We start from the raw sequence: 27,861 nt of genomic DNA, 5'->3' as shown, positions 1-27,861 counted from the left end.
AGGCCATGATATAGTCGAACTAATGCAATAATGTTTATAAAGCAACCAAGCGCTAATGCTCTTTTGCTTGACAGCTCTTGTAATTTGTCTAATAAAAGCAATGTCGCATCAGTATAGTTGATATGCAGAAGAATACGTGCAATGTTACAATGCTTGGTGTTACTTGGGCATACTTTAATTTGAAAATTCATACAAACTTGAACCTTGACACTTTTGATCATGTTGACGTTTACTTCGCTGAAAAATTTTCACTGGAGTTTCACTTTTTAAAAACCCCCGTTATTTCTATCTGACATTTTGAGAAGGTCACGGGCTTAAACCAACGAAAAGCACTTAAAAAATGAGTAAACATGTGTTTCTGGCCTTAGCTTAAGCATTTGGTAATAAAATTGGAACAGGGCTTTAGGACCCTACTAAAAAAGCAGTCGAAAACAGTCGCTCGCCAAAGTATCAAGCAAAAGAGAAAATCGACGAGCAGAAATCGATCACTGCAAATACGCCCATATGATACTGAACGCGAAAAATAAGCTATAGAAAACGAGATGGTCATCAATTACATATACTATGAAGCTCTATCAGTACCCTTCTCTCTCTCAACGTCCGATCAGGAACTCACTCGGAGTCCCATTCAGGTAATCGTTTAAGATTCAACTTCACCGGAGCTGAGCATGTTCACGCCGACGACAAGTTTTCATCTGTCTTTAATCGTATTCCCGCCAATCCGAAAGGTCCAAAGTAAGAGTCTGAAATCTTATCTCTGCTCGTTTCATGCGACATTTCTCATTGCACATATTTAATGACACCAGGATCCATTTCAGGAGGGAAATGCGATGACGACAACAATCAACACCACATCAGCTGGACACTACGTAGATATCCGCGGATATTTTTCTTCTTCTTCTTCTTGGCATTAACGTCCTCACTGGGACAGAGCCTGCTTCTCAGCTTAGTGTTCTTATGAGCACTTCCACAGTTATTAACTGAGAGCTTTCTTTGCCAAAGTTGCCATTTAAGCATTCGTATATCGTGTGGCAGGTACGATGATATCCTTTGCCCAGGGAAGTCAAGGAAAATTTCATTACGCAGAGATCCTGGACCGACCAGGAATCGTACCCATACACCTTCAGCATGGCTTTGCTTTGCAGCCGCGGACTCTAATCACTCGGCTAAGGAAGGCGCGGACATGCCCTTGCTGATATTTTGAACAGCTGAGAAGTAATGGAAGATACTGAAACATGAATGGTAGTCAGACCGACTCTTAAATCCGGGGTTCACAATGAATTTACTTCAAAACGTTTTCATTATCTATTCTTTACATTAGCATAACTGTCCCAAATTGGACAAACAGACATCGATAAAATAGCGCTCTTAATACAATGAAGAAACAAATGATAATCTTACCAACAGTAAGATTGTTCCAAATGAACCGCGAATACAATAAGATTGGCAACCGCTAGTCCGGAAAGTTGGATTGTCTTCCAATCGTTACACAGTTTTTCCTGGTTCTCAACGACATTTATTGACCGCTTCTAAGTTATTCACGTGATGTCTATATAAATTTCCGCACTCCCGAGATATGCTGCTGCCGTTGGCTGTACTTACTACGCCGGATCCCGGTTCTTATCTGTCGTTACATTTCCATTCGGCGTTGACAATAAATTGCACCCAGAAATTCCGGTTGTTCCTTCTATCCTTCGATGTGCGTCAACCATCCGATGAAAGCTACATACAGTATTGGACACTAGATTGGACAATGCATTTGCAACTTTCCATATAAAAAGTCAACTTTGGAGGTTTTATATATGGACCGATATGAATAAAATTTCCATAGCACCTTAGAAATAACTTGAATTTCAACATATATTTTTCACTGTTCTATTTCCCTTGGTTGCCTGAATTTCAATATATATTTTTGAGTGCTTTTTCCAATCCAAAAGTTCAAAAGCAATAACGGTATGACTAAAGTGAATTTCAGGATAAATTTTCATAATTGATTTAGTCTAGATTTAAATAGATTTTGAGTAGAAGTTCTATATTGTTAGGTGAATCGTTTATGTTTCGTTAATAATTTCACTTTTATTACATTGTTTTTATTTTTAAACTCGTTATCAGAAAAAATATTAAGAAATATATGTTGAGTTATGTCTGTGTTAATTTCATTCAAATCGGTTCATAAATATCTGAGCTCCAATCAAAGGTACCGTTTTGATTCATATTCAGAACACTTAAGGCCAACAGTGATTTCAAACGCATCTAATGGGCATAAATAAGCAGACATCTGTAAAAATTTAAATTTCTCCGCAAAGTCTAACTGTTAACTGTTGGAGGTGCCAAAAAAAATGGTAATTTGAACTCGTTTAGTATTGTTTTTACGTAAAAGTATGGAACAACATTTTGATTCAAATGCCGAACACTCTGTTTATTCTGTCTCATATTCCGAACACCTTGATTCAAATTCCGAACAGCACGAATAAATCGCATTCAAATGAATAATTTCGCAAATAAATTTATCTGAGCTGGTTCTACTGGTCTCGAACTAGAGAATCATCACTACTCCCGAAGTATAAAGAAGATTGGAAGACGTTAAAACTGAATTGCAATTGACTGCTATTTCTTAGTAATTTGATGACATATTTCAGCGAAACATTTCAACCAAATCGCCATACAAAAGTCGAGTGTTCGGAATATGAGTCTGTTCGGAATTTGAGACAAAACGGTACCGTAAAACGGGGTAACTTTGATAGTTTTTTTTCGAAGAAAACTTCAATATTTATGCATGCTGTTTCAAAGAATTATTATTTATATTTTTATAACAAGTACTGGCATCCTAGCTATCGATTGCACTCGATTGATTTCTAAAAGATTTATTTTGAATGGATATATAATTTTTCATATAAACGAAAGTCGGTTTCCTGTTTTGGGGTAACTTTGATAATGGAGTATGAATCGAACAAAATTGAATGAATAACGAACATTTGTAGGGCATTGCATACCTCTAGGCGTTTAACGTTATATGGAAATTTCTGACTTAGATTACAAAAATGATCCCAGTTTGTGAAAATGCAATTCGCTAAGAGATTTGAGACCGTATTCAAGTTCTATGATAACTTGGCTGTCAAAGATAAGTGGCCAACTATTCAAAATTACATCAAATAGTGATCGTAGAACAGATTGTTTGTAAGCGTTTCGAAAATGCTAAAATTCTGTCAATTTTTAATATTCGTATAAAATGCCTCAAATGCACTTGATTCCAATGAAAATAGCTTTGACATGAAGTGTCATACTAATACTCTTTACTTTTGCATTTGTTTTGCTCAACTGATTAAAAGAAACTTCGTTATTCCGTTTAATATGTTGTGGGTCTCGCACTATCAAAGTTACCCGCATTATCAAAGTTACCCCGTTTTACGGTAATCATTTTGTAAAGAAAAGTTTCAAATGATTGTCCAATACTGTATAACATCTCTTTACCTCACACCTTCGATAAACTACAAGTTAAATCCAATCGAACCGACCGGACCGCAAAGTGCACCCTCGGGGTAAATCAAATTGATCCAGTCGACCAAATCGAACTCTTCCCGAGTGAGGGGCATCGGAGGAAAGCTGTTGCCTCCAATCTGCTCGAACAGGTAAAGCCCATACCGGTGCTCGTAGGGTCCCGAAGTTGGTGCTAAATAATCTAGAAGGAATATGGATTGCGATAGATTATTATTGCACAGGTGGTACCCAAGATACAATGTTGCTGACGATGGTCGCTGCTGGATGATCAAAGCGACAAAGACGAAGCTTACCCAGAATAGTATCGCCATCCACATAGGTCAAGCCTTCGGCCAGAGCGATTGCCTAGAAAGAGAGCCAGCAGAAACCAGTGTTCGAATAAAATTTAATGTGAGAGAGTCATATTAGGTAAGTGTGAGAGAAGATGTGACCTAACGGCAACTAGAGGAAGCTCTACGAAATACTACTATGCTGCTCAGTCCAGTGGCATCGAGGTGGAGCTCGCATCGTTCAAGATGCAGATCGTAATATAGACGATTAGCTGTATGAATCATTCATACTACTGTTCAAGTGAATTTCTACCTCACTGAGAAACATTTCAGCACAGATAAATCGACGTCACACTTTCATCGATATCCATCGACCATCTTTCCAACGACCAATTCAAATACATGAAAGGTGGTCAATAGGGCGGATCAAAATTCATAAAAGTTTGAAAAGAACATCTCCCATATTTTTCTTACCATACTTACCATAAAAATAGTGCTGTGCTGTTTTTTTTTTCACAAGAGGTTATCTACATTCATCGAATTCTCTTCATCATTGCTTTCTTTGTGTTATTCGCTCCCAATACGACAATTCGTCCGGTGGGGTGTGCTGCTGTCACCATGATGATGGTTGACGAGAGCAATGTCAAACTCATTCATGATTTCAAAACATTCGGAACAAAATATTTATTTTGATCGCTTACTTCACTTATGTATGAAATTGAATTGAGAATTCATTTATCTACCCAATGGTATTTTTAGGGGCAGCGGAGAATGTCCCGAAGCGTGTTTTATTCAAGCGCAAAAATCGTTCAGGCGAAAGTTCCAATGAAACTAACCTCACATATCCTGGTTTTCCAACCTGAAACTAGTGCTCCTACCAGCCGGATCTCAATTTTTATCAAAGTAGTGCAATAATACAAAAAACAAACGTATGTAGAACTTAGAGATTGGATATTCCTACCTTTTCCGCCTAACTGTTTCACTGTTAACCGTCTTATATCAGGAAAATAAAACATTTTTCCCCACAGTGGCATATAATGGATGCGTGAAAAATCAAATCTCTCATCATCTGACTAGTTGCGCTACCAAAGTATAGATGGCTAACAGTATGTTGCGTTTTGCGATTGGAAGCGTATTGCAGCAAACTGATTCTCTTTTCCCAACATATTTTTGTGCTGTAGCATGAAGAATCACTATATCTTGCTTCATTAACCCGTTAACGCCCAGCGTCCTATTTTGAGGACAGTGATTTGCGCGAATAACTTGAAAATTACTCAGAATATAATGATGTTATGTTTGGAGAACTTGTTCATAGACCTGATACCTTCCACTCAGTGGTAATTATATTTTGCAATTTACTCATCAGGTGGCGCCACAGCATGATCAAATGTACCTTACATCTGCACATCCAACACCCTGAAAACGTCGGAAATCCAACTTTCAAGCGATTTCAAAAATTCTTTCAGCAATGGAACCAAGAATCATGCAAGATCAACGTCCATTTTAAAAGGTTCTCAATAAATACGTCTACCCAAAGATATTCAGCAATAGACGTTTCCTAGCACTTTGGAAAATACATTCAACAATAAAAAGAGATTCAAATACAGTTGACATACAGTTTTTTCGACATGAATTTTTTTGAAGTAGTGCAGTGAAATCATTTTAGAAGAAATTTAGTTTTTTGGCTACACTCCAAATTTATATTACTAAAAAAAATAATAATAAATACTCTTCAAAGCGATGAAATATGATTTCATTTAAATCAATTTGACAAGAGTAGTCCAATAAACATTTTTGAGTTGAAATATAAATTATTAATTACACTCAAAATTTGTTTAACTCTGAGAACTACGAGACACTTTAGCTTTTCGATCTGTTTGCATATAAATCTAAAGTAATAGCGATGATATCTAACTTTTTCGGTATAAATTTGCTTGTCCAATTGCATTGAACATATTTGAGCAGACAAAGTTATTTTGGATTACACATTTTTTACGAGAAACCCTACATTTTTAACCATTTTGTCTTAAAATCAATATATTTATACTGCCCATAACTGTATATTTGTAACATTCGACAAAAGTAGGCATTGAGTAAATGGAACACCAAGTGTGCATTTTATGGCAGTATGGGAAGAAACTAAAATTTCAAAAAATTACCAGAAACTTAAAAGTGCTTACTTGAGGCCGAAAATTTGTACAGCTCATGTCGTATATTGGGTGGATACTCAGAAAATAATTCTGATAGAAATTTCTTTGCAACTACATTACGAGGCTCATGCATAGTCTCAATGTGACTGTTATGCGATTATAATTACCAATGTGACGAAACAATTTGATATTTTTTTCGAATTTTCTAGAACAAAATCACATATTTTAATAAGTTGATCGAGAGTATACATCGTTTGATGACTCACCTCGGTATTAACTCGAAATTGTCAAAAATGTCGAATGTGACTGATATGCAGTTATGGGCAGTATAGCAATGGCATATTTTTTCGGCATGAACTTGCTTGTAGAAATTCAGTGACCATCTTTGGGAAAATAATAAATTTAGAAAACACTCAAAATTTATTTTATCAAAATTAAACATTGAAAAAACTTATTTTCGTTAACTATTCTACTATAAATCGAGTTGTAAAGCAATTACATGTAGTTCTTAGTAATATATTTGAATGTACAAGAACAGTGATTATAATTGAGCAGAAAGAGAAAACACTCAAAACATTTTTTGCCAAAAAATAAGACACCGAAGTTTTGAATTTATTAACCTACATCCTAATTCAAAGCGATTGCATATATTTTTTGGCATTCATTTGCTTATATAAGTTCAGTTAACATGTTTGGTGTAAAAGAAAAAGTTCAGTTTACACTCAAAACTTATTAAGCTTAAAAGTAGAAGAAACGCTCTTTGTTTTTTTTTTTAATTATTTGCTAGTTAATTCATACTTGATGGGATAACATTCAATTTATTCGACATAAATTTTATTCAAGAAGTCTAGAAAAAATATTTTAGCAGAAATATAAACATTGGGAAACACTCAAAATTTATTTTACCTAAAACCACTTAAAACCATTTTTTAAACTGTTTACCTGTAAATCAAAATTCATGGTAATTACATGAATTTTCTTCGAAAATGCATTCATTGTAGAACTCTTTTTAACGCGTTGGTGTAGAAATAAAGCTTCTTGTTAAGACTTATTTTATAACCTAAAAAGCTATTAAAAACTCATTTTTTAACCTGTTAGTCTGTTTTAAATGCAAAGCAACTATAAATATTTTTTACAATAATTTGCCTTTAGATGTCTAGTGGATATGTAGCAAGAAATGAATTTTAGATAACACTCAAAATTTATTCTACATGAAAAACTAGAAAACATTTAACTATATAACCTCTTTTTACCTTAAATCAAAGCTAAAAGCGATGACATGTTTTTTTTTTCGACCTCAGTTCGTTTGCATAAGATGTTTGGATACCCAAGTAACATTAGAAGCTGAATAAAAGTGTAGTCCAGTGGAATTAGTTTCAGAATGATTTGTTCAACAGTTATTCAGCAATATTGTTTGCTGGGTAGAAATAAACAAATTGATGAGTCATCGCATTAAATTTTGGTTTAAAAACAGTTAAAGTCGACTCTCCACATGTCGATATCAATGGTCGATGGTCCCGATATAGGAGGAGATCAAGACATAGATTAAATTTTTAATGAATACTTGATTGAAAATCACTCCGTTACCAGGAAATTTTAAAACAAACAGACATCATTTCTTCTTTGCAAATTGTTTTGAATCCCTAAATTCTAGTCTAGTAACCTTTGATAATGAGAATATCGACATATGGAGAGAACATCGGGAATGGCAATCGCATCGAAATAGGGAATCGAGATAAGGAGTATATCGAGATATGGAGAGTAAAACTGTATGCAGAATGAAGAGACCGTAGCGAGAGCTATCGAGGTGTAGAACTTCGAGATGTGGAGAGTTGACTGTAGTTAGAAAATGTTTCTATCGTATTTCCAGTAAAATAAATCTGAATATAAAAAAACTTTCTATTGACAAACAAAAACTTTCAATGAACTTTTATAAACTGATTGATGTGAAAAAAGTTACAAGTCTTTGTTTTATTTATTTAATTGGATGACATCAACAGGAAAAACAGATCTCAATGATGTATACACCTATATATGATTATATATATCTTTCTATATGATGTGACACCTTCAGCATGGCTTTGCTTTGTACCCGCGGACTCTAACCACTCGGCTAAGGAAGGCCCCCGAAACAGAAATCTATCTGTTAGATTTATTGAAATCATGTCTTGTTATAACATAGTTAACTTCTACGAACCTTAAATAATTATGATCATCAAAAATGGCTCCATATGATAATGTTGCGTAACGAGCATTCAATTAAGCGATCAAATCAAATGAAATCTGCACTGCTCATGATGATAGACTAAAGAAGATTTTTTCATGTTTGCTTTTGAATCTGAATTTCTTACCGATGGTATGCTGCCTAATTCTTTTTTGAAAAGCTCCTTGCCTTAACGGTGGTAGGCTTTCAAACAATCTTTTTGTGTAAATAATTCTTCCACAGCGCACCGCTTCATTACAATCATGGTAAATGCGTCTTTGATTGTTGCCTTAACCATTTGGCAGTAGAGAGATTATTGAACTGCGCAGTACTTTGGACGTTTGCTCAGCTGCTTTATGATTGTTCAGTCAGTGTAAACAAATTATAGAAGATAATATAATATAAATGTTAACACACACAAAATTTAAAATGACGTTACATCAACTATTCTGCCGTGAATAGCAAGTCAGTCCCATCTGTAAAAAGTAGGCATTGAGAAAATGGGCGTGAAGTTTCCAAACTCGTTTTCCATACGAATATTCAAAAAAAATCCAGAGAATTGGAACTTGTTTGAATCTTAATAAAACTTTTACAATTTGCTTTTCACTACGATATCGAGAAAAATATAAAGTTGATCAAAGCACCGTTCATTTTTGTGTTACAGGTCTTCAAAGTTTGTACGGATAATTTACGGACACCCTGTATGTATCGAAAAATCAAAAAAAAAATCCAGAATTAGGGTGAAGATGAATCGAAGCCAAACCTCAAATTTTCAAGAGCACAAATCTAGAGAGCCGAACACCCGTTTGAGCTGAAAACTTAATCGATTGGTCACCACCAATCTAGTGACTAATCGATTAAGTTTTCAGCTTAAATGGATGTTTGGTTCACCAGATTCGTGCTCTTTAAAATTTGAGATTTGGCTTCGATTCATCTTCACCTTAACGTGTCTTTAGAAGGATAACATACCATCTAGTACGGTCTGTCTGGACACCGACCAATACACCTTGACGCGTGCGTAGAATTTGGTAAATGGTCTTTCGACAAAAAAAGAACAAATATTGCAAATAAGATTCGAGAAATTTTAAAAGCCCCACCGTTCCACTATAAGTTAATTATAACAAACAATTTGGAGCGATTTCATGAAGAAATAATGAAGCTTGGAACATTCTGGAATCGGTTCTAATGGAATAATGAGGATAATGATGATGCTTTCAAAACCATGACTAATCAATAACAATGCTTACTTACCGGAATGTTTGCCATAAACCAATGCACAAACACCAGTCCCTCCTTGCTTGCTCCATCGAGATCAACCATAAACAGGGTATATTTTTTGTCCGGATCGGTAAAATCAAAATACAGCACCGGCGGTATGTCGAATACATCGGCAGTTATTGTTACGGCACAGTTATCACGGGACAACATCCACCCGGATTGCTTGGACATAGCCATCAACGGATCGTAGGTGCAGCTATCCGTAAGATCTACGACAATGTTCTTCGTACAGTAGCATCGAATAGCGGGAATCGCCAGGAAAAGAACGGCCAGCAAACAATGAAATCTTCTCATGTTTGATCTTGACTGGAGGAAATGTATACGGTTAACTGAAATGCACAAGAGTATGGCAAGTACTTTTATCAAATCATGTCGGAAAATTTACGTGCATGTAATAAGTGCATAATGGCAGTATACAATAATGATGCCAATTTTGCGAAAATGCATTCCAGAGAACGGAGGATCGCTATCTTTCCACCTCTTCGTAGTCGCAAATAAGCGTTGACAAGTTTTCTTTGGCGTCGCACAGGTCACTCTCTTCCAGACCTGGAATATAAATAATAGAAAATTATGAATGTCCACTCATAATAATTATTTATTCGATATACTATAGCATTAAATGGAAAGAACCGAGAACCTGGAAGCAGTAGGATATAAGTGACATTTCAGTAAATTAATTGAAATTTGTACTGGCCATTGATGATTGTGGCTAAACTGTCTCATGATTGAAAATTAAAGAAAATCACATGGTTTTGCACTGTCATAGCTGAAAAACTATCAGCATACTTTTTGCAAGTAAACGCAAGTAGTGATACTTTTCTGAATCAATATGTCTTTTGATGACTGAGTTTTTTCACTTTGAAATTGCTAGCTGCCAAATCAACATGGCTTCCAAAACGAATGACGGATTACTTTGCTTTAATTTAATGTCACGAATACTGAGAAAAAAAGTCCTTCAAATCGACCTAAATTAATCATAATCTCTGCTCCCGTTCAAGTTAAAACCTTATACAGATTGGGTCAGTTTTAGCACTTTCTCCTCGCCTCTTTTATATCACATTGCGTGTAAATGTGATATATAATGCACATAATTGGAGCGTAGCATGTCATGAATATTTACATAATATGTTATGTAATCCAGCAGATCCTGTGGTTACATTTACATGGTTTTGACATGACTTAAATACTGGAATGCGCAAAAATTACTTAACAAAAAAATCGTATCTATCGTATAATTCAAAATACAAAAAATTTCTTATTTTCTTTTTAATAGCTTAACTCATATATTTAAAGGAAACAATGTTTATTATTTTGGTTTGCCAAATCAGAACTGCTGTGCTTTATTTGTCACCGAATACCAATTTGATTTTAACTACTGCTCATTTTCCACGGATTTATTATTTATTTTCAAATTCCATCTGACCAAGGCTAAATACCGTTTGAATGGACGGAGTTCTACACGCATCGAACTGGACTATCGAAATTTATACAATTTGCCTTATGAAAGGAGGAACGATTATTGCAATGCGAGCGCTTTATGTACCGTTCCAGCATCACGCCTTGCGATAGGCGCGTGGTATACGCACGGGCCTATCGATCGCAAGGTTCTTGGTTCGATTCCAGGTTGCCACGTATACATTTTTTGTTTTCAAATTTTGGTTTCATAAGGCAAATTTATGAATGTCAACCCGCTTCCTTGTGGCGAATTTTCATAGGGAGTTCTTATGTATGTGGATTAGACTAGCCCAGCTCAGTATGGGAGAAAAATAAAGTTGTATGATTCCACGGGGCACTCCCCAGGATTATTTCTTGGGGTTAAAGGAAGCCTTTATGAAAAATTCAGCTTATTTGAGCTGGCGCATTTGAATTGAAGTTAGTATGGGATTTTCAGCTCAAACATATGAGCAACAGCACATCATCTACTGTTTGGTTCAGGAAAATTGATGATCGCGTTCAATTGGACCCAGAATGTATAAAACACTACTTGATGTAATGGCGAAGATTGTATCATGGTCAAAATTAATAAAGTTGGTGTTTTAACCATCTGAAGTATATCATGCAATACTGCTTGTATTTCTTCAACATAGCTTGGAGGTAGCCACTAAGCGCATCATAGCCACCTATGACGCTGGGCGAGCTGAGGCATATGTCGCATGCATATAAGTGACTGTACGGGAGTGCTGATCTAAGCCTAACTTTCAACAACTGAAAGAGTAATGAAAATGAGATTAAATCCAGATACAACCTTCTCCAATTATGTTCATTTGGGTATCAACTAGTGTATTTCTCATTCTGAGCTTATTTGAACGCCAACAATTAGTTTACGGAACGAAACAGTGACATAGGATCAATTTTCAATATATTTGAGATGAATATCCCATACAAACTTCAAATCGAATGCGCCAGCTGGTGGAGCAACCAATTGAGTTGAAAATTTAGGGGGTGCCCCGTTGAGTTTTACAACTTTTTTGTTTAAGGGCCAGTCTAATGTCGATAGTCCATTTGCCTGAGTGTAGGATGTTGAGAGGGTTGTGCTATTTGAGTTTTAAAACCACGTTGTTCACATCATACCACTTGATCATGCCATTTTCCCATAGTGGCAGCTCGTCCAGTCCAACCAGAACAGCACAATGATGATGATTTAGGAATGGTAGCAGCCGCATTCCGAGACATGCTGGACGATGTATTGTTTCGGGAATTTCAATAGTTTGATTGATTTAAAAATTTCGGCCACCATCCCTTTTCCCGATGCAGTATCAAATGCGCGTGCAAAACTTAGACACGCTACGCCTCTTACTTGGACGTCATTTTGAAAACTAAAGAGTAAAAAGTGAAAACTCATCAAAGCAACCATTGTACACTCCCGTGCATAAGTTTGGGTTCACCCCCTAAAAAACATACAAAAGTGTTCAATCCATATCTTTGGAATTACACGTCCAATTGAAACTCTCGCATTCAAAAGGCAAAAAGTTATTCTTACTTCGTATTTATTTTTTCCAAAAAAAAATTTTTTGAATTTTGTATTCTAAATTTTAACTTAAAGTTGTGGCATTTTTTAAAATACACACTGAAAAAACATAGTTAATTTCCTCAGCATTGGATCGACCAAAATTTCAAAACAAGGTGTCATTAGAATAGTAATTTTATATTCTTCGAAGAGCACTCACGATTTTTTTGCGGAACAATCTGAAAACTATTCAAAATCAATGAAACAGTCAGTCAAGTCATCGTGCGAAAGTTTGGGTTCACTCCTCAGTATGGTGTATCGAGCAAAAGTGGGTTCTCCTGAACTTACTTAAAACACGAAAAATCTGTTCAATCTCAAACCAATCATGTACGCACCATTATTTGCGTTTGAAAAAGCTATGAATTATTAAAATCGGTTGAAAAATGTCAGTGATATTGACAAAAAATATTTGCGTGCGGCTCATATGAACCTAAACTTTTGCACGATGACTTGAATGACTGTTTCATTGATTTTAAATAGTTTTCAGATTTTTCCGCAAAAATTTCGTGAGTACTCTTTTAAGAATATAAAATTATGGTTCTAATGACACCTTGTTTTAAAAATTTTGGTCAATCCTATTCTTTTTCAGTGTGTTTTTTGAAAAATGTCACAACTTTAAGTAAAGGTTTAGTATACAAATTTCAAAAAATGTTTTTGGAAAAATACATACGAAGTAAGAATAACTCTTTGTCTTACGAATGCGGCTAAGATAGTTTCAATTGGACGCGTAATCACAGAGCACGCGTAAAGCACTCGCATACTCTCCGATGAACTGAAAATCCGCGGTTTCGACAGCGACCAATAAGTAATCAGAGATTAAATATACAAGAAAATCATCATAAATTACCGATGTTGTTGGGTTTTATTTAAACAGTGCTTCATATGTTTAAATTCAGTTCACTCTGGCCGAACAAAAATAAAAAATATGGTTCTTGGTCCGGCATGGTTGGATGTGTTTCATAATTTTCAACAACACAAGCAAAATTTGAGACAAATGATATTTATCATTCCCATGCATATTGGAATTCATGTCACAAATGTTTATGTACTAAGATTGGGAAGAATTCGTTGTTATTCAAAGGTCTGGACATGCTGTTGTGTTGTGTATCTATGTTGATATTAATGCAACGGCTTTCCTACGCTTTCCATATACACTCCCGTGCATAAGTTTGGGTTCACCCCCTCAAAAACATACAAAAGTGTTCTGTCCATATCTCTGTGATTACACGTCCAATTGAAACTCTCTAAGTCGCATTCGAAAGGCAAAGAGTTATTCTTACTTCGTATGTATTTTTCCAAAAACATTTTTTGAATTTTGTATACTAAATTTTTACTTAAAGTTGTGATATTTTTCAAAAAACACACTGAAAATTCATATTCAATTTCCTCAGCATTGGGTCGACCAAAATTTTAAATCAAAGTGTCATTAAAATCGTAATCTTATATTCTTTGAAGAGACCCCACAAAATTTTGGCGGAAAAATCTGGAAAGTATTCAAAATCAATGAAACAGTCAGTCAAGTCATCGTGCAAAAGTTTGGGTTCACCTGAACTTACCTAAATCTGTGAAATCTCAAACCGATCATGTACGCGCCATTATTTGCGCTCAAAAAAGCTTTAAACTGTTAAAATCGGTTGAAAAATGGCAGAGATATTGACAAAAATGATGTGCATGCGGCTCAGGTGAACCCAAACTTTTGCACGATTTGCATCATACTGAGGGGTGAACCCAAACTTTTGCACGATGACTTGACTGACTGTTTCATTGATTTTGAATACTTTCCAGATTTTTCCGCAAAAATTTCGTGGGGTCACTTCAAAGAATATAAGATTACGATTCTAATGACACTTTGATTTAAAATTTTGGTCGACCCAATGCTGAGGAAATTGAATATGAATTTTCAGTGTGTTTTTTGAAAAATGTCACAACTTTAAGTAAAAAATTAGTATACAAAATTCAAAAAATGTTTTTGGAAAAATACATACGAAGTAAGAATAACTCTTTGCCTTTCGAATGCGGCTTAAAGAGTTTCAATTGGACGTGTAATCACAGAGATATGGACAGAACACTTTTGTATGTTTTTGAGGGGGTGAACCCAAACTTTTGCACGGGAGTGTAGGTATCTTTGATTAAGCGAGTTATCCATTTTTACAGAACTAATAAATATGTATTGAATCAAGGTCCTCACTTTCAAAAATAAATTCTGAAAAATAAATTCCCTCTGATGACGTGCGTTGGTTTGTTTATGGTTCACTCTGGCTGAACAAAATTACAGTTTTGCATGTCCTTTTTGTGATCTAAGATTAGAAGGGACTGTTCAAATTACCTGATATTTTTATGGTAGAAAGGTTATGATTATTTGAGTCCTCTGGTGTAAAAAACTCAATTTGGAAAAAAAATGGTACTTGGTGCGGTTTAGCAGAACCTCGACCATATGGGACTGAATAAACTTTATATATATCTTGAGCCTTTTTTCTGAAACGTTGCTGTTGAGCCCTTTTTAGCCCGCTCACGCAAACTAACACCACTATCAGAAAGATTAGTGTTAGCTCTTCCTAATAGTGGTATTGGTTTGCATGATCAAGTTGAATTGGGCTCAACAGCGGCTTGCAAAGCCAATGTTTACCAATGTCGATGTGCCCTTTTGAAATGTTTGTCCAGATATATTAAAATATGGCGACAAAAAAGGTGTTGTTTCATAAATCCATATGGGACAGTTATGCTTTATGGGCAGTATGGAGTCTGCTTAGAGCTTTTAAAAATTATCCCATATCAACAAAACAGCAGGCTATTGGATGATCTGGCCCTCATACCGAGAAAATTAACAATGTGAAACAATTTTCCATTATTATCGCTACAGATTCGCTACACTTCAAATCTCCTAGAGCACAAATCTGTTAATCAGACGCAGGTCGTTTAAGTTGAAAACTTCATCGATTAGTCACTCGCTGCTGGTGACCAATCGATCAAGTTTTCAGCTCAAATAGATGTCTGGTTCTCGTGATTTGGGCTCTTGAAGACTTGAGATATGGATTTGACTCATCTTCACCTTAAGATACAAACCTTCATCCACAAAGTGGTGGAAAAACGCCTTCCGATCGAACATTTGCTCAAACTTTCGTACGATCCGCTCCCAAGCCGTTCGGACCGCCGTATTGCCGGAGAGCATACACACCGCCCGGTCCACTTTCGCCAAGTCTCCTCCCGGCACGGCTATCGGGGGCTGATAGTTAATTCCAATCTTGAATCCCGTTGGACACCAGTCGACAAAATTAACGGTCCTCTTGGATTTCAATTCCTGGATCGAGCGATTGATGTCCACAGGGGATACGTCTCCTCGGTACAGCATACAACAGGACATGTATTTTCCGATTCTGGGATCACATTTGACCAACTGATTGGATGGCTCGAAACATTCCGATGTAATTTGTGATGTAGTTAATTGTTCATGTTTGGCGTTTCGGAAGGGGATGAGCGGCGAGTAGGTAACCAGTGGGTAATGGATCCTAGGGAAGGGGACCAGATTGGTTTGGAATTCTAGTAGATCTACATTGATGGCTCCAGTAAATCGAAGCGATGACGTGATACACGAAACAATTTGGGCAATTAGTCTGTTCAAATTCGTATAGGTAGGCTCGCGAACGTTCAAACTTCTATCACATACGTCATAGATTGCTTCATTATCGAGCAAAAACGCGCAATCGCTATAATCCATCCCTACATGCGTGGAAAGAACTGCGTTGTACGGCTCTACAATTACCGGCGAGATCCTAGGCGAAGGGAAGATGTTGAATTCTATTTTCGTTGTTTTGCCATAGTCGTCAAACAGCTTTTCCAATGCTAGCGTTCCAAAGCCACTTCCCGTCCCACCACCCAGGCTGTGAAAGATCATGAAACCCTGTACAGTTGAGCACCCTTCCGCAACCTTCCTGATCCGCTCCATTACGCCTTCGATCATCATTCGCCCCAGCGTGAAATGGCCCCGGGCAAAATTACTCGACGCGTCTTCCTTGCCGGTGATCAGCGTGCTCGGGTGGAACAGATGCCGGTAGGCACCAATTCGGATTTCATCAATCACCGAGGGCTCTAAGTCTGCCATCACAACTCTGGGAACGCAGCGGCCCTTTTTGTCACAGCTGAAAAAAGCACTACAATCGTCGTAAATCGTGCAGTCGCAGAATCGCCCGTCCGGGTAGATGCCATGTTCCAAGCAGTACAACTCCCAACACGCACTCGCAATCTGTACGCCGGCTTGTCCCACGTGTAGTTGGATAATTTCACGCTGGAAACAGACGACAAATATTTGAGTCAGTACGTATGGTTTTTACAACCGCAATCATGCAATGCAAACATGTCATGGGCGATTATACATATGTTCTTGCTGTCACCGAAAGTTTCCCACAATATTGATGTTTGTTTTCGTTGTTGACCAAATAAAAAACAATACATCATGTTGGTAATATTATGTGATGATTTCCGGTCAGTATCGGTTTAGTCTAATTACAAGGTTTTTGTCAGTGCAACGATTCAAAAGTTGTATTTTTGTAATTTCTGATTTTTATCTTTTTATATATTTACTAGTTTGTCTTAAAAAAAAAACTGTTTAGGGTAATTTATGGCTTCGGCACAATTCGACTATTATCGGCAACCAAATTTGAATACACAAATACACAATAGATTTCTTTTGAAACACACCAATCGAGACATTCAAATGATTCCTTGTTTAGCCAGCTTCCCGCTGACGAAATTTCCGAGACTGAATAAACAATTTTGCCATAGATGTCATCAATTCAAATCAACACGCCTCAAAATGCGACTGATTTGGAGCTGCCAAATAGATTCACCAGCAGTTCTTATTGTAAAGCTGCCAAACAGAATGAGGCTGCCGACAATAGTCACACTGATGTACAAAACAATACAAAAGAAGCCGATGTACAAAACAATACAAGTTTGCCGAGAATACGTGAATTCCCCTACCAATTTCATTACCATTTTGCTCATATTGCAGTTAGGGGTCCAAAAACAAATGTTGAAAACGGTAAGATTTTACGAAGAAGACCTGGCAACGAATAAAGGATTGAAAAGTCGAATCTTGAAACGTGAGAACTTTGAATAAACCCGTGCGTGTTGGTTTACTGGTCCGTTAACTGAAGGATGTCGAGGCGAACGTAGTTATCCATGAAATACGCTGGCCGAAAACCGGAGACCGTGAATGCCGATGTGCCAGAGAGTGACAGACATAGACTGTGGTAGCTGAAGCGCAAGATAGTATGAACCGGAACGATATGCGGAGATTTTATGCAACGGTCAAAGGCGCGGCACAATACCGTACCAGTGCCCGCCATGTGCAATGATCGAGAAGAAAAAGGCGGTGTCTGCCAGGAGAAAGGAGCACTTTCAGCAATTTTTGAACGGTGAAAATGGAAATGTAGCAAGAAACAGGATGAACATTGATGCTGACGATCAAGCTGTGGATCCACCGACCATAGGAGAGGTTGAAAAGGCTATCGACGAGCTGAAGAACTATAAGGTTGCTGGGAAGGACGAGATCCCCGTCGAGCTTCTCAAGCACAGGAACAGCTTTACTAGTCGATCCTCCGAGTACTTCTGAAGGTATGTGAGGACGAAGAAATGTCCACCGGCTGGTTGGACGCAGCCCTGTCGTCATAAAATTTGAGCTTCTTAGTCGTCCCTTTTTTAACGGGGCGTTACTATAGCTCAGAGGGCGCTTCTGTTTCCAGGCGTTATGATGTTTTCTTCTAAGAAATATCACATATATTTTAGTAGATAGGGATCAACTATGACGGAGGTTATATTTGCTAAAGGTTTTCGATTTTTAGTCTGTACAGATCATAAACGGAAATCCAAAAACCCTTACCAACATTTAATATATAAAAATTACAAATATCACAAATACTTGTATATACATTCCTAACAAACAAAAACTAATATGCTTTTGCACGTATTTAGTTTGTATTCCATTTCTATTAAAATATGGAACGAAGATATCAAGTACATGGGCTTAAAATGATTCAGTTGATGAATTTGTTAATGTAAAAAGTGAAAATTATTTACTCTTTGTACCAATTGAAACTACCATAACAATGCCTGTGACTATTTATTAGAGTCTAACAACTAAGACTATTACGATGTGCACTTTAAAATTAATCTCAATCCATGAAATAAACTCAGTCTTTTAGAACCTATCACTCAATGTAAAACGGATCATCGAGTGCAAATCCAAAAACCTCATCGAACCGTTTATTTGAAAACGTTTTTGTGTCCGCCTCAAATTTAATTTTTTTTCTTATGTTCGGCATAAGAAAAAAAATTAAATTTTTTTAAAACAATATATTGTTATTGCATTTCGCTTTTTAAACAAAATTGTTACATAGATTTTTTTTTTCAAAAAACTGAGCTTTTTGCAAACTGTCAAGCCTAGGGTTCAGCATTTTGAGTTATTTTTTTGTTTTTTTTTATTTATGAGGGTTTAAACTTAATTAGCCAGTTCATTCGCCTCGTAATTTTATTAACCAAAACGCTTCTCCTCTAGTTTTATGAAATTGAAGCGAAATAGGAAACAAACTGTAATTCTAATTATGTATGCCAATGGTAATCACATTTCAGCGATAATTACTCAACCATAACTCGAAATATTTTTTAACGAAGTATTATGTGTATTCTCAGTCCTGTCAGACTAAGAAAATTTGATTAGGAAGCAAAGAAAAGTTTTAGAGTTAATCATAAATAAATTAATACTTAAAATTCAATGTTTCAAATGATTGATTATATTTGAACGTAAAGTATTCATATATTATACATACATATAGAAAAATATTATATTTTTTCTGTAGAAAATAAATCAAATAACTTAGTTAACAAAGACTTTTTTTGAGTTTTCTAAAAGCAGGACATCTAGAAAGTTCGAACTTTTTTTAACTTTAAAAAGAGGTGTTCAATTTTCAGCCAAATCTTCTTTCTGGAATTACGTCCCCACTGGGACAGAACCTGCTTCTCAGCTTAGTGTTCTTATGAGCACTTCCACAGTAATTAACTGAGAGCTTACTGTGCCAATGACCATTTTTTGCATGCGTATATCGTGTGGCAGGTACGAAGATATTCTATGCCCTGGGAAGTCGAGAAAATTTCCAACCCGAAAAGATCCTCGACCGGTGGTATTCGAACCCACGACCCTCAGCCTGGTCTTGCTGAATAGCTGCGCGTTTACCGCTACGGCTGGCTTAAATTAAAATAAAATATCGCTCTTGAAGTGATATCAAAATGAAAAAAAAAAGTCAACAATTGCTCTGGATTTCAATATATTTCGCTATAGTTTTATCTTTTGTAGTTTTACGTTGGATATATTTGTGAATCTTGGAATTGTCAAGTATCAATTACAGAATTTAATCAAATTTAATAACACGAAAATGCTGCTCTTTTTGCATACTTGACTATGAAAGTTCACTTGAAAATTATTGGTCCAAAATAAACAAGGGTATGAACTGACTGTCTTAAGAACATATAAGTTGAAAATTTTTTCAGCTTTAAACATTAACATATTTCATCAAACTTCGAGAGTGGTCTTGGGCCTCTTAATAATCACGTGCTGTTATCGAAGCATCTCTCAAGATAATTTAACCAACAATTTCTTTAATAACACTGAATATTTGAGATAAAGCGCATACAGCCCATTTAATTAAGGGATTCACTATGGCCGGTTTCCATACAGACTGACGGCCAAAAATATTTTTTTCACTATACAACGCCACTGTTGCTCTAGAAATGTCAATACAAATTCACATTCCTGCTGTGTCCATACACGCTATTTTCGTGCACAAGAAAGAGTGCACGGCTGAAATGAACATTCTCTGCAATACGATGGAGACGCATGGCAGTTTGTTTTGTTTGCTTCGCTGTATTCGCTTGCTGGTTGAGCAAGACCATGGAGGGGAGAATCAAACGGTTTGTTCACTGAGGGCGATGGACCAGTTGATGGTGAAGAAATCAAACAACATTTTCAAGCAACTACACATTATGAATGTTGGAAGTTTTGAGAATTATAATATATATATTTAATTTGTTAGTTTGAAATCTTTGACTGTGCAGTGCACCAAGTGCACCTTAGGACGAGACGCCACTGTGTTTTGTTACTAATGATGTATATAAGCCATTTATGCGATTAACGTTGTGCAAACCATTATAAATATTATAAATTACAAAGAAACGATGATATGAATGATTTAGCTATATTCAGTCATCCTTTGAATTATTTTTTAGCTGTTTTTTATAGAAAATGGTTAAAAATATTGGAAAATTTCAAAAAGCCCTAAATCAAAAAAGTGCAAATTTGTGCAGCTAAATTCTTCACGATCCTTTTGTTTACATCTCAAAGTACCCTTGGGATTAAATTTTAGCCTGGGACAACTTGGGACAAAAAAGTATGGGATGTGTAAAGTATCGATAAAAAATCAAATACAGTTAACTCTCCCTTACTCGATATTCCGTATCTCGATATCGAGTTAGAGAACCATAGTAAAAGTTGGTTTTCATGGCTAACTCGATGGTCCCTTGGATCGCAGTTGCACTGGTTTTGTGTTCTGTAACTCGATACCTCCCTAACTCGATGGTCCCTTCAATATCGAGTAAGGGAGAGATGACTGTATATTTTTTTCAGTGCACTCCCCGCATTTTTCCGACCTAAGGTACGAAATTTAATTTCATTTTATTTTTCTAAGATGACTTTTTGAGTAAGCTTTCGGACAGTGTATAAAGATCTGTAGAAAATATTGCGATTATGCAGTATATTGTATTCAATGTGTACCTTGTGTTTTCACTATTTTTTTATTTTTCTTAAAAATTCTAACTTTGACACACTGTATCAATTAAACTATACGAGATCATGCCCTTATATTCCAGGAACATTTAATAGAAGTGTTCACTATGGAATGATGTGCAAGAAAAACCTAACAGAACAAATCATTTTTTCGATTATTGGCCACCTGATCGCCCATAGTGGGGATTGCGCTACTTTGCCCTACATATTGATTCCCCAAATGTCGTTTCCTCGAACGTCAGTCCCTTGAATGTCTGTTCTCCGAATATCCCGTTTCACAACTTCCTACATTTCAGAGTAGTGAACCAGTCATCTGGTAGCACTCTGTCACTGAGAACTATTCTTGCACCTTCATGAACTGCATCACTTCTCGAAGTGACAGGTCATTCGGAAAAATCGGATTCGAGGAAAAGGATTATTCGGAGAACTGTCATTCGCAGAAGCGACATTCGAGGAAAAGTAGCAAAATCGTTTGACAAATAGTATGGAAATATAATATGAGACAAAATATAGATATTATTATGGGCCTCGTGGCCGTGTGGTTAGTGTCACCAGGCCTTTAAGCGCATCGTGTCATGGGGTGAGGGTTCGATTCCCGCTGCAGCCATTGAAACTTTTCGTCAGAAATGTTTCTCTGCTGTGCCACTGGAGCATGCTTGTCCGTTGTCTAGTGTTAAGATACAGTCTGTGCAGCTAAATAACTGAAGACGGTGACCGTGTCTTTTTTTTTAAACAACGTATAAAACGGAAAGAACTCACCAATATAATAAATAAATTACTCAGCATACACAATCAACATTGATCTTGATTGCATCGCTCGGCCTCGCAAGAGCAGACGACGCAACTAAAGTACCAAATACTACTCTCCACTTGATATAAGGTACCGCGGGGCAAGTGGGAACGAAAAAAACGGTAGTTCCAACAAATTGTTCAATTAAATTTTCAAATGTCAATATTTTTCAAATAAAACAACACAATCACATTTTGGCAACATATTTGCTGGTGTGTGCATGAAACTGATCGAATAATTTGATTTTTTTCGAAATTGTGAAAACCTTGGAAGAAAGCTTTAAAATGAGCCATTGGACGCAGTTACCTCGCTAAACGGGGCAAGTGGGACACATCCAGTTTCATGCATCAATCCACATCAGTAAGTAAACCATTAATAATAGGATTGATAAATCATAGATTTTTAATTTTAAGTACATATATGATGTACATAAGGGATCAACCATAAAATACGTAACGTTTTAGGAAGAAAACCTTTATTTAATAATATGTCACCTCACATTTAATATTAACTGAAAATTCCTCAATAAAAGCGTAAAGAAGAATTAAATATGTTCAAAATATATCATTTATAAGTTGTTAACTAAAATGTAGCACATAAACAATCAATAATTGACGAAAATATGTTTTGTTATTATTTATATGCATGGGGTGGAATTGTTTTCAATCACTTCTTAATTTGGTAGAAATAACAAAACAAGTTCAAATAAAATAGAAAAGTAATCGTTCTCATGATGCATTTCAAATTTCATCTTCGTGTTTGTTCAATTTTGAAGTCGTTTTTCATAAATAAAAAGAAAATAAAAAATAAAGAATGATTACACTTTTCTTCTCCCTTTTATGCAATTACGTAATTTGAGATTGATCTTATTTTGATAAAAATCATTTGTTTGAATGTTTTGGTGCTACTCTCTAAGAAAATGTATGAAACGTATACGAAAATTTTTGATTCTGGTTTTTGTTTTGATAGGTCCCACTTACCCCGGGTACAAACATATTTTGGGGTAAGATAGACCATCAAAAATTTCATATGAAATGAAAACAAAATACTGGTTTATCGTTAGCAGCGTGTAATAATACTTAAAATTGTAGCTTACAGATGAGTATTCGATTTATAACACATTTATTTTTTGCGAGTCAATGCAAGACGTGAAACGTGTCACAATTTGTCATGCAAGTTGAAAATGGCGCTGAACTGACAACTGTTACATGAACCACATGGTAATGAAAATAACAATATGTTAAGTACTAAATACATTCCTTGTCATTGTATCTTCAACTTTCTAGAAGAATACCCCCATGAAAAACTTTTCCTAAGTGAGCTATGACGAAACGCCCCACTTACCCCGTATTCTCACTTGCCCCGGGGTACCTTACGTTAGTTAAGGTCATAGAACAAACAAAAATTAATTGTTTTTTTTTTACAGGGCGTTAAGATGCAGCTGATCTACGTGAAACAAAGTATTATCACTTCAGGGCATTGATACAAAATGAAAAAGATTGATTTTTACATGGCGTTACGGTTCAATTCATTAATGTGGACTTAAGTTAATTTACTGCAGAATGTTGATAGAGCTTGGAATTTTCAAGTAATGACCTTCAGAGCATTGAGATCTACCTGATCTACATAGAATAAGGTCAAATTACTCCAGGGCGATAAAACAGTTTGGAATATTCAATTGATGTTCTTAAGGGCGTTAAGATGCACCTGAACTACATAAAATAAGCTTGAAATATTCCAGGACGTTGAACAGGCTAGAATTTCCAATTGATGGCATATAGGAAGTTAAGATATACGTGAGAATGGAACAAATTAATCCAGGGCGTTGATATATTTTGTCAATTTCGATGACATTAATCAGAGCGTTGAGATGCACCTGATCTTCAAAGGATAAAGTCAAATTACTCCAGGGCGTTGATACTACTAAGAAATTTCTATTGATTTTAAACAGGGCGTAAATATCCTCCAGATCTTGCAAAGATCTATATGGAATAAAACAGAATTACTTCAGACCATTGATATAGCTTGGTCAATTGATGTTATACAAAGTGTAAAGATGTTTCTGAACTATGTGAAATAAGGCCAAATTACTCCAGGGTGTTGCAAAAGCTTGGAATTTTTAATTGATGTCCTACAGGGCGTTGCGATGTACCTGATCTACATAAAATAAGCTCAAATTACTCCAGGGCATTGATACAGCTTGGAATTTTCATTTCAGGACATTAGGTTGCACCCGATTTACGTAAGACAAGGTCATTGGACAAGGTCGTAAGACAAGGAAAATAGATATCGAACAGGGCGTTTATATGAATTGATTACATGACACCAGTCCAAATTACTCCAGGACGTTGATACTGCATGGAGATTTCAATTGATGTCCTACAGGGCGTTAATGTGCACCTTATCAAAGTTCTACGTGAGACAAGGTCGAATTACTCCAGGGCATCAATACAGATTGGAATTTTCAATCGATACAGGGCATTGAGGTGCACCTGATCTTCGTAAGACAAGGTCAAATAAGTGAAGGGGCGTTAACATTTGTCCCACAGGGCGTTAAAATGCAGCTTATTTACATGTAACAAGGTCAATTCACTCCAGGGCGTTGAATATTCAATTGATGTCCTACAGGGCGTAAAGATGCACTTTGTCTACGTAAAATGAGGTCACATTACTCCAGGACGTTGATAAAGTTTGAATTTTCAATTGATGTCCTACAGGGCGATGAGATGTATTTGATCGACATAGGATTAGGTCAAATTACTCCAGGGCGTTGATAGTGATTGAAGTTTCTATTGGGATGAGGTTAAATTAGTCTAGGGCATTTAAACAGCTTGATTTTTTTTTAATAATGTCCTACCAAAGACAAATTAAAGACCCCGATGTCCCTTGCAGTTGCCCAAAATTTTATGGCTCATAAGGTAATCTAGAATGCCTTTCAAAGTGTACTGCGATCTGTCAAACTTGGGTACCTTTTGCACTACCGAGGGACCAAATGCAGTACTAGAAGTGGTACCCAATCTGAGCCCAAGTGCGACGGACCTGGTCCTACAGCCCTGTACGTTAAGAAGTTGCTGATCTATATGAGACAAGTTCAAATCACTCTAGGGCGTCAATAGATTGTAGCTATCAATCGATGCAGGTCATTGAGGTACACCTGATCTACGTGAGACAAGGTCAAATCAGTCAAGGGCGTTTGTACATCTTGACATTTGTCCCACAGGGCGTTAAGATGCAGCTGATTTACATGGCACGAGTCCAAGTTACTCCAGGGCGTTGATAATGCTTAAAATATTCAAGTGATGTGGGGCGTAAAAATGGGCGTAAGGATGCACTTGGTCTTCATAAGGGAGGTCAAGTTACTCTTCGGCGTTGATAAAGCTTGAATTTTTAATTGATGTCATACAGGGCGTTAGGATGCTACGGATCTATATGGGACAAAGTGACATTACTCCAGGGCGTTGATACAGCTTGTAGTTTTCAATTTTGATCTACGTAGAATAATGTGAAATTACTCTAGCTCAAAAATTTCGATGGAATTTTTACAGGGCGGTATTATGAAGTTCTGAAAGAAATAGGGTAACAGAGCGTTGGTAGGTACAGGTTGGAAATTTCGATTGATATCTTATGGGGCGATAGATTGTTGTTGATTTTGCACATTTTTTTCTATGACTTCGGGTGAAAAAATAAAAAAAAATTGTGAGAAAAGCTTCTTAGTCGTCGACTACGCGCGACTAAGCAGGACGACAGGGCTGGTTGGACGGTCTCATACGCCCAATCTACAAGAAAGAGCACATATTGGAGTGTGCAAATTACAGAGGGATTACCTTGGTGAATTCGGCGTACAAGATTCTGTCGCGCATCCTGTTTAACAGACTGAGACCGCTCAAGGAGTCCTTCGTTGGCAAATACCAAACATGTTTTCGTGCCTCTGAAGAGGGAGACGAGGATAAACCTGATAATAAATTCTACCAAAACTAAATACATGGTTGCAGGAAGAGTAGAGGCAGGCTTGGTCCTACATCACCTGAGGTCCTACATGGCTGAGGTAGTAACCGCTAACCGGACGTTGAAAGAGGCAAACCGGAAAGCCTTCGCTGTTTTCGAGCGTAAACTGTCGTGAATCGCATGTCATTCCCATCTGCATGTTCTTAAAAATTGAGTTGAGTTCAGGTTTCAACATATCTTTCAATGCTCTTTCAGCTGCCCTAATGAGATAACATTATTTGTTCGGAAAAAAATAGGAAAAGACAGCAAGCCATTGTCCCATAATGAAAAGAAATCGTATCAGTCCCACTACAGATTGCCGCACTGTGTAACAAAAATGAACCATGTTTTGGTCATCTTCATATTTTTCTCGGAAAGATATCGTAGTAAAAAGCAAATTGCGAAAGTTTGATTAAGATTTGAACATATTCCAAACCTCTAGAATTTTTTGAATGTTCGTATGGAAAACGATTTTAAAAACTTCACAGCCCATTTTCTCAATGCCTACTTTTTACAGATGGGACTGACTTGCGATTCACGGCAGTAAAGTGCTGCGATCAATACTCGATGGAAAACTCGAAAATAGTGTGTGGCACAGACACATGAATCACGGGTTGTATCAAGTGTAAAATGATGCGATTATTATCAAGCATGTGAAATACGGTATACTTCAGTAGGCTGGTCACATAGTGCGAATGTCGGATGAAAGAATTGCGAATATAATATTCAAAAAATCCACGTGCTCGGCTGGGATTCGAACCCAGGACTCATCTAGCAGTCCTGGGTTCGAATCCCAGCCGAGCAAGTGGATTTTTTCATAATTTCACCCATAATTTATCTATCTTTACCACGAGTAATGAGTTAATTAGATTTTATTAGTGAGGCCATTTGTAATATGAGCAATAAACACACTTAAACAGATTCTCTGAGTTCGGTAATTTTTTTACAGATTTGATACCGTTATCTTGTAAAATACAGATGTTTCGGTAAACAACAGCTTGTTTACCGAAGACTGTGAATAAAATTGCCGTCTGTTAGTGATTCTATTAAGATTTGACGATTTTTTTTCACAGACTACTCAGTAAATGAGTCAATCAGTGCACTGATGTCGGTGAAATATAAAACTGACTTTTCGGTAAACAAAGCGCTGATTACCGAATTCGGTAACGTAGCAGCACGAACTGTCAAATCCGCCATGATCATTTTTTCAACTGAATATACAAATCCTGTAGTGAGGAAGTCATTTCCAAAAAATAAAGTGAGAAAAGTGTAATATCAAATGGAGCAAGAACTGAAATATGTACGAGAGGAGGATGAGTGCATTCGTAAGGAAGAAGTGCCCCGTCACTAAGTAGTGCGAGCAAATTTGCCGGATCTGTTTGTTAAATGTGCGATCTGCTGAGGTCCGATAGTTATTCCCGTTGGAGGTGGCTTGAAAACCGGGTTTGGCTTCAATGTGTCGTCAAACCCCTCCGATAAATATTTCTTTTTGTTCATCGCAGGATTACAAGCACCATTAGATTGACTACAACCGGAACGAAATTTTTGCATACGCGTTTCCAATGAATACGAAGTGAATTTATTGAACCGTATCTATGAGTGAAAAATAAAATTTTGGCCGTCTCAACACAAAATCATGTCTTTTTTATGTCGACTATATGTTTAAAAATATCACAAAAAATTATGTGGCTTGTAAAAATTACAGTTTTTTTGTTATTCCAGGGATCAGTATTGATTTGAAAATTATTTTCGGTAAATTGAATTACATTCCAGGCTCAATAGATTCGGTAAAATTTACAGATCAATCAGCAATTTTGAGAGTTGGTCCTGCTGAACCAAATTACTGATC

At 36.5% G+C, this 27,861-nt stretch overlaps 1 protein-coding gene across 4 annotated transcripts in view; it reads right to left on the bottom strand.

The window, feature by feature from the left end:
* Window positions 1-1,493: 1,493 nt before the first annotated feature.
* Window positions 1,494-27,861, bottom strand: part of LOC5576272 (tubulin alpha-8 chain) — a 41,887-nt gene continuing 15,519 nt past the window's right edge. Inside the window, exons 2-6 of one of the 4 annotated variants that reach the window (XM_021851852.1) lie at window positions 15,469-16,687; window positions 9,372-9,944; window positions 3,792-3,843; window positions 3,472-3,679; window positions 1,494-1,741 (exon numbers count right to left, since the gene is read on the bottom strand). In XM_021851852.1, coding sequence (XP_021707544.1) covers window positions 9,865-9,944; window positions 15,469-16,687 — 1,299 coding nt within the window. In that variant the 3' untranslated portion in view covers window positions 1,494-1,741; window positions 3,472-3,679; window positions 3,792-3,843; window positions 9,372-9,864. The remainder of the gene's footprint in view (window positions 1,742-3,471; window positions 3,680-3,791; window positions 3,844-9,371; window positions 9,945-15,468; window positions 16,688-27,861) is intronic. The other 3 variants (XM_021851850.1, XM_021851853.1, XM_021851854.1) reach the window with 3 other exon arrangements.

This window comes from Aedes aegypti, chromosome 3 (genome assembly GCF_002204515.2).
Source record: "Aedes aegypti strain LVP_AGWG chromosome 3, AaegL5.0 Primary Assembly, whole genome shotgun sequence".
In the NCBI taxonomy this organism is placed as follows: Eukaryota; Metazoa; Arthropoda; class Insecta; order Diptera; family Culicidae; genus Aedes; species Aedes aegypti.
Note: the sequence above shows the minus strand (reverse complement) of the source record. Positions and strands in the feature narration are given on the sequence as shown.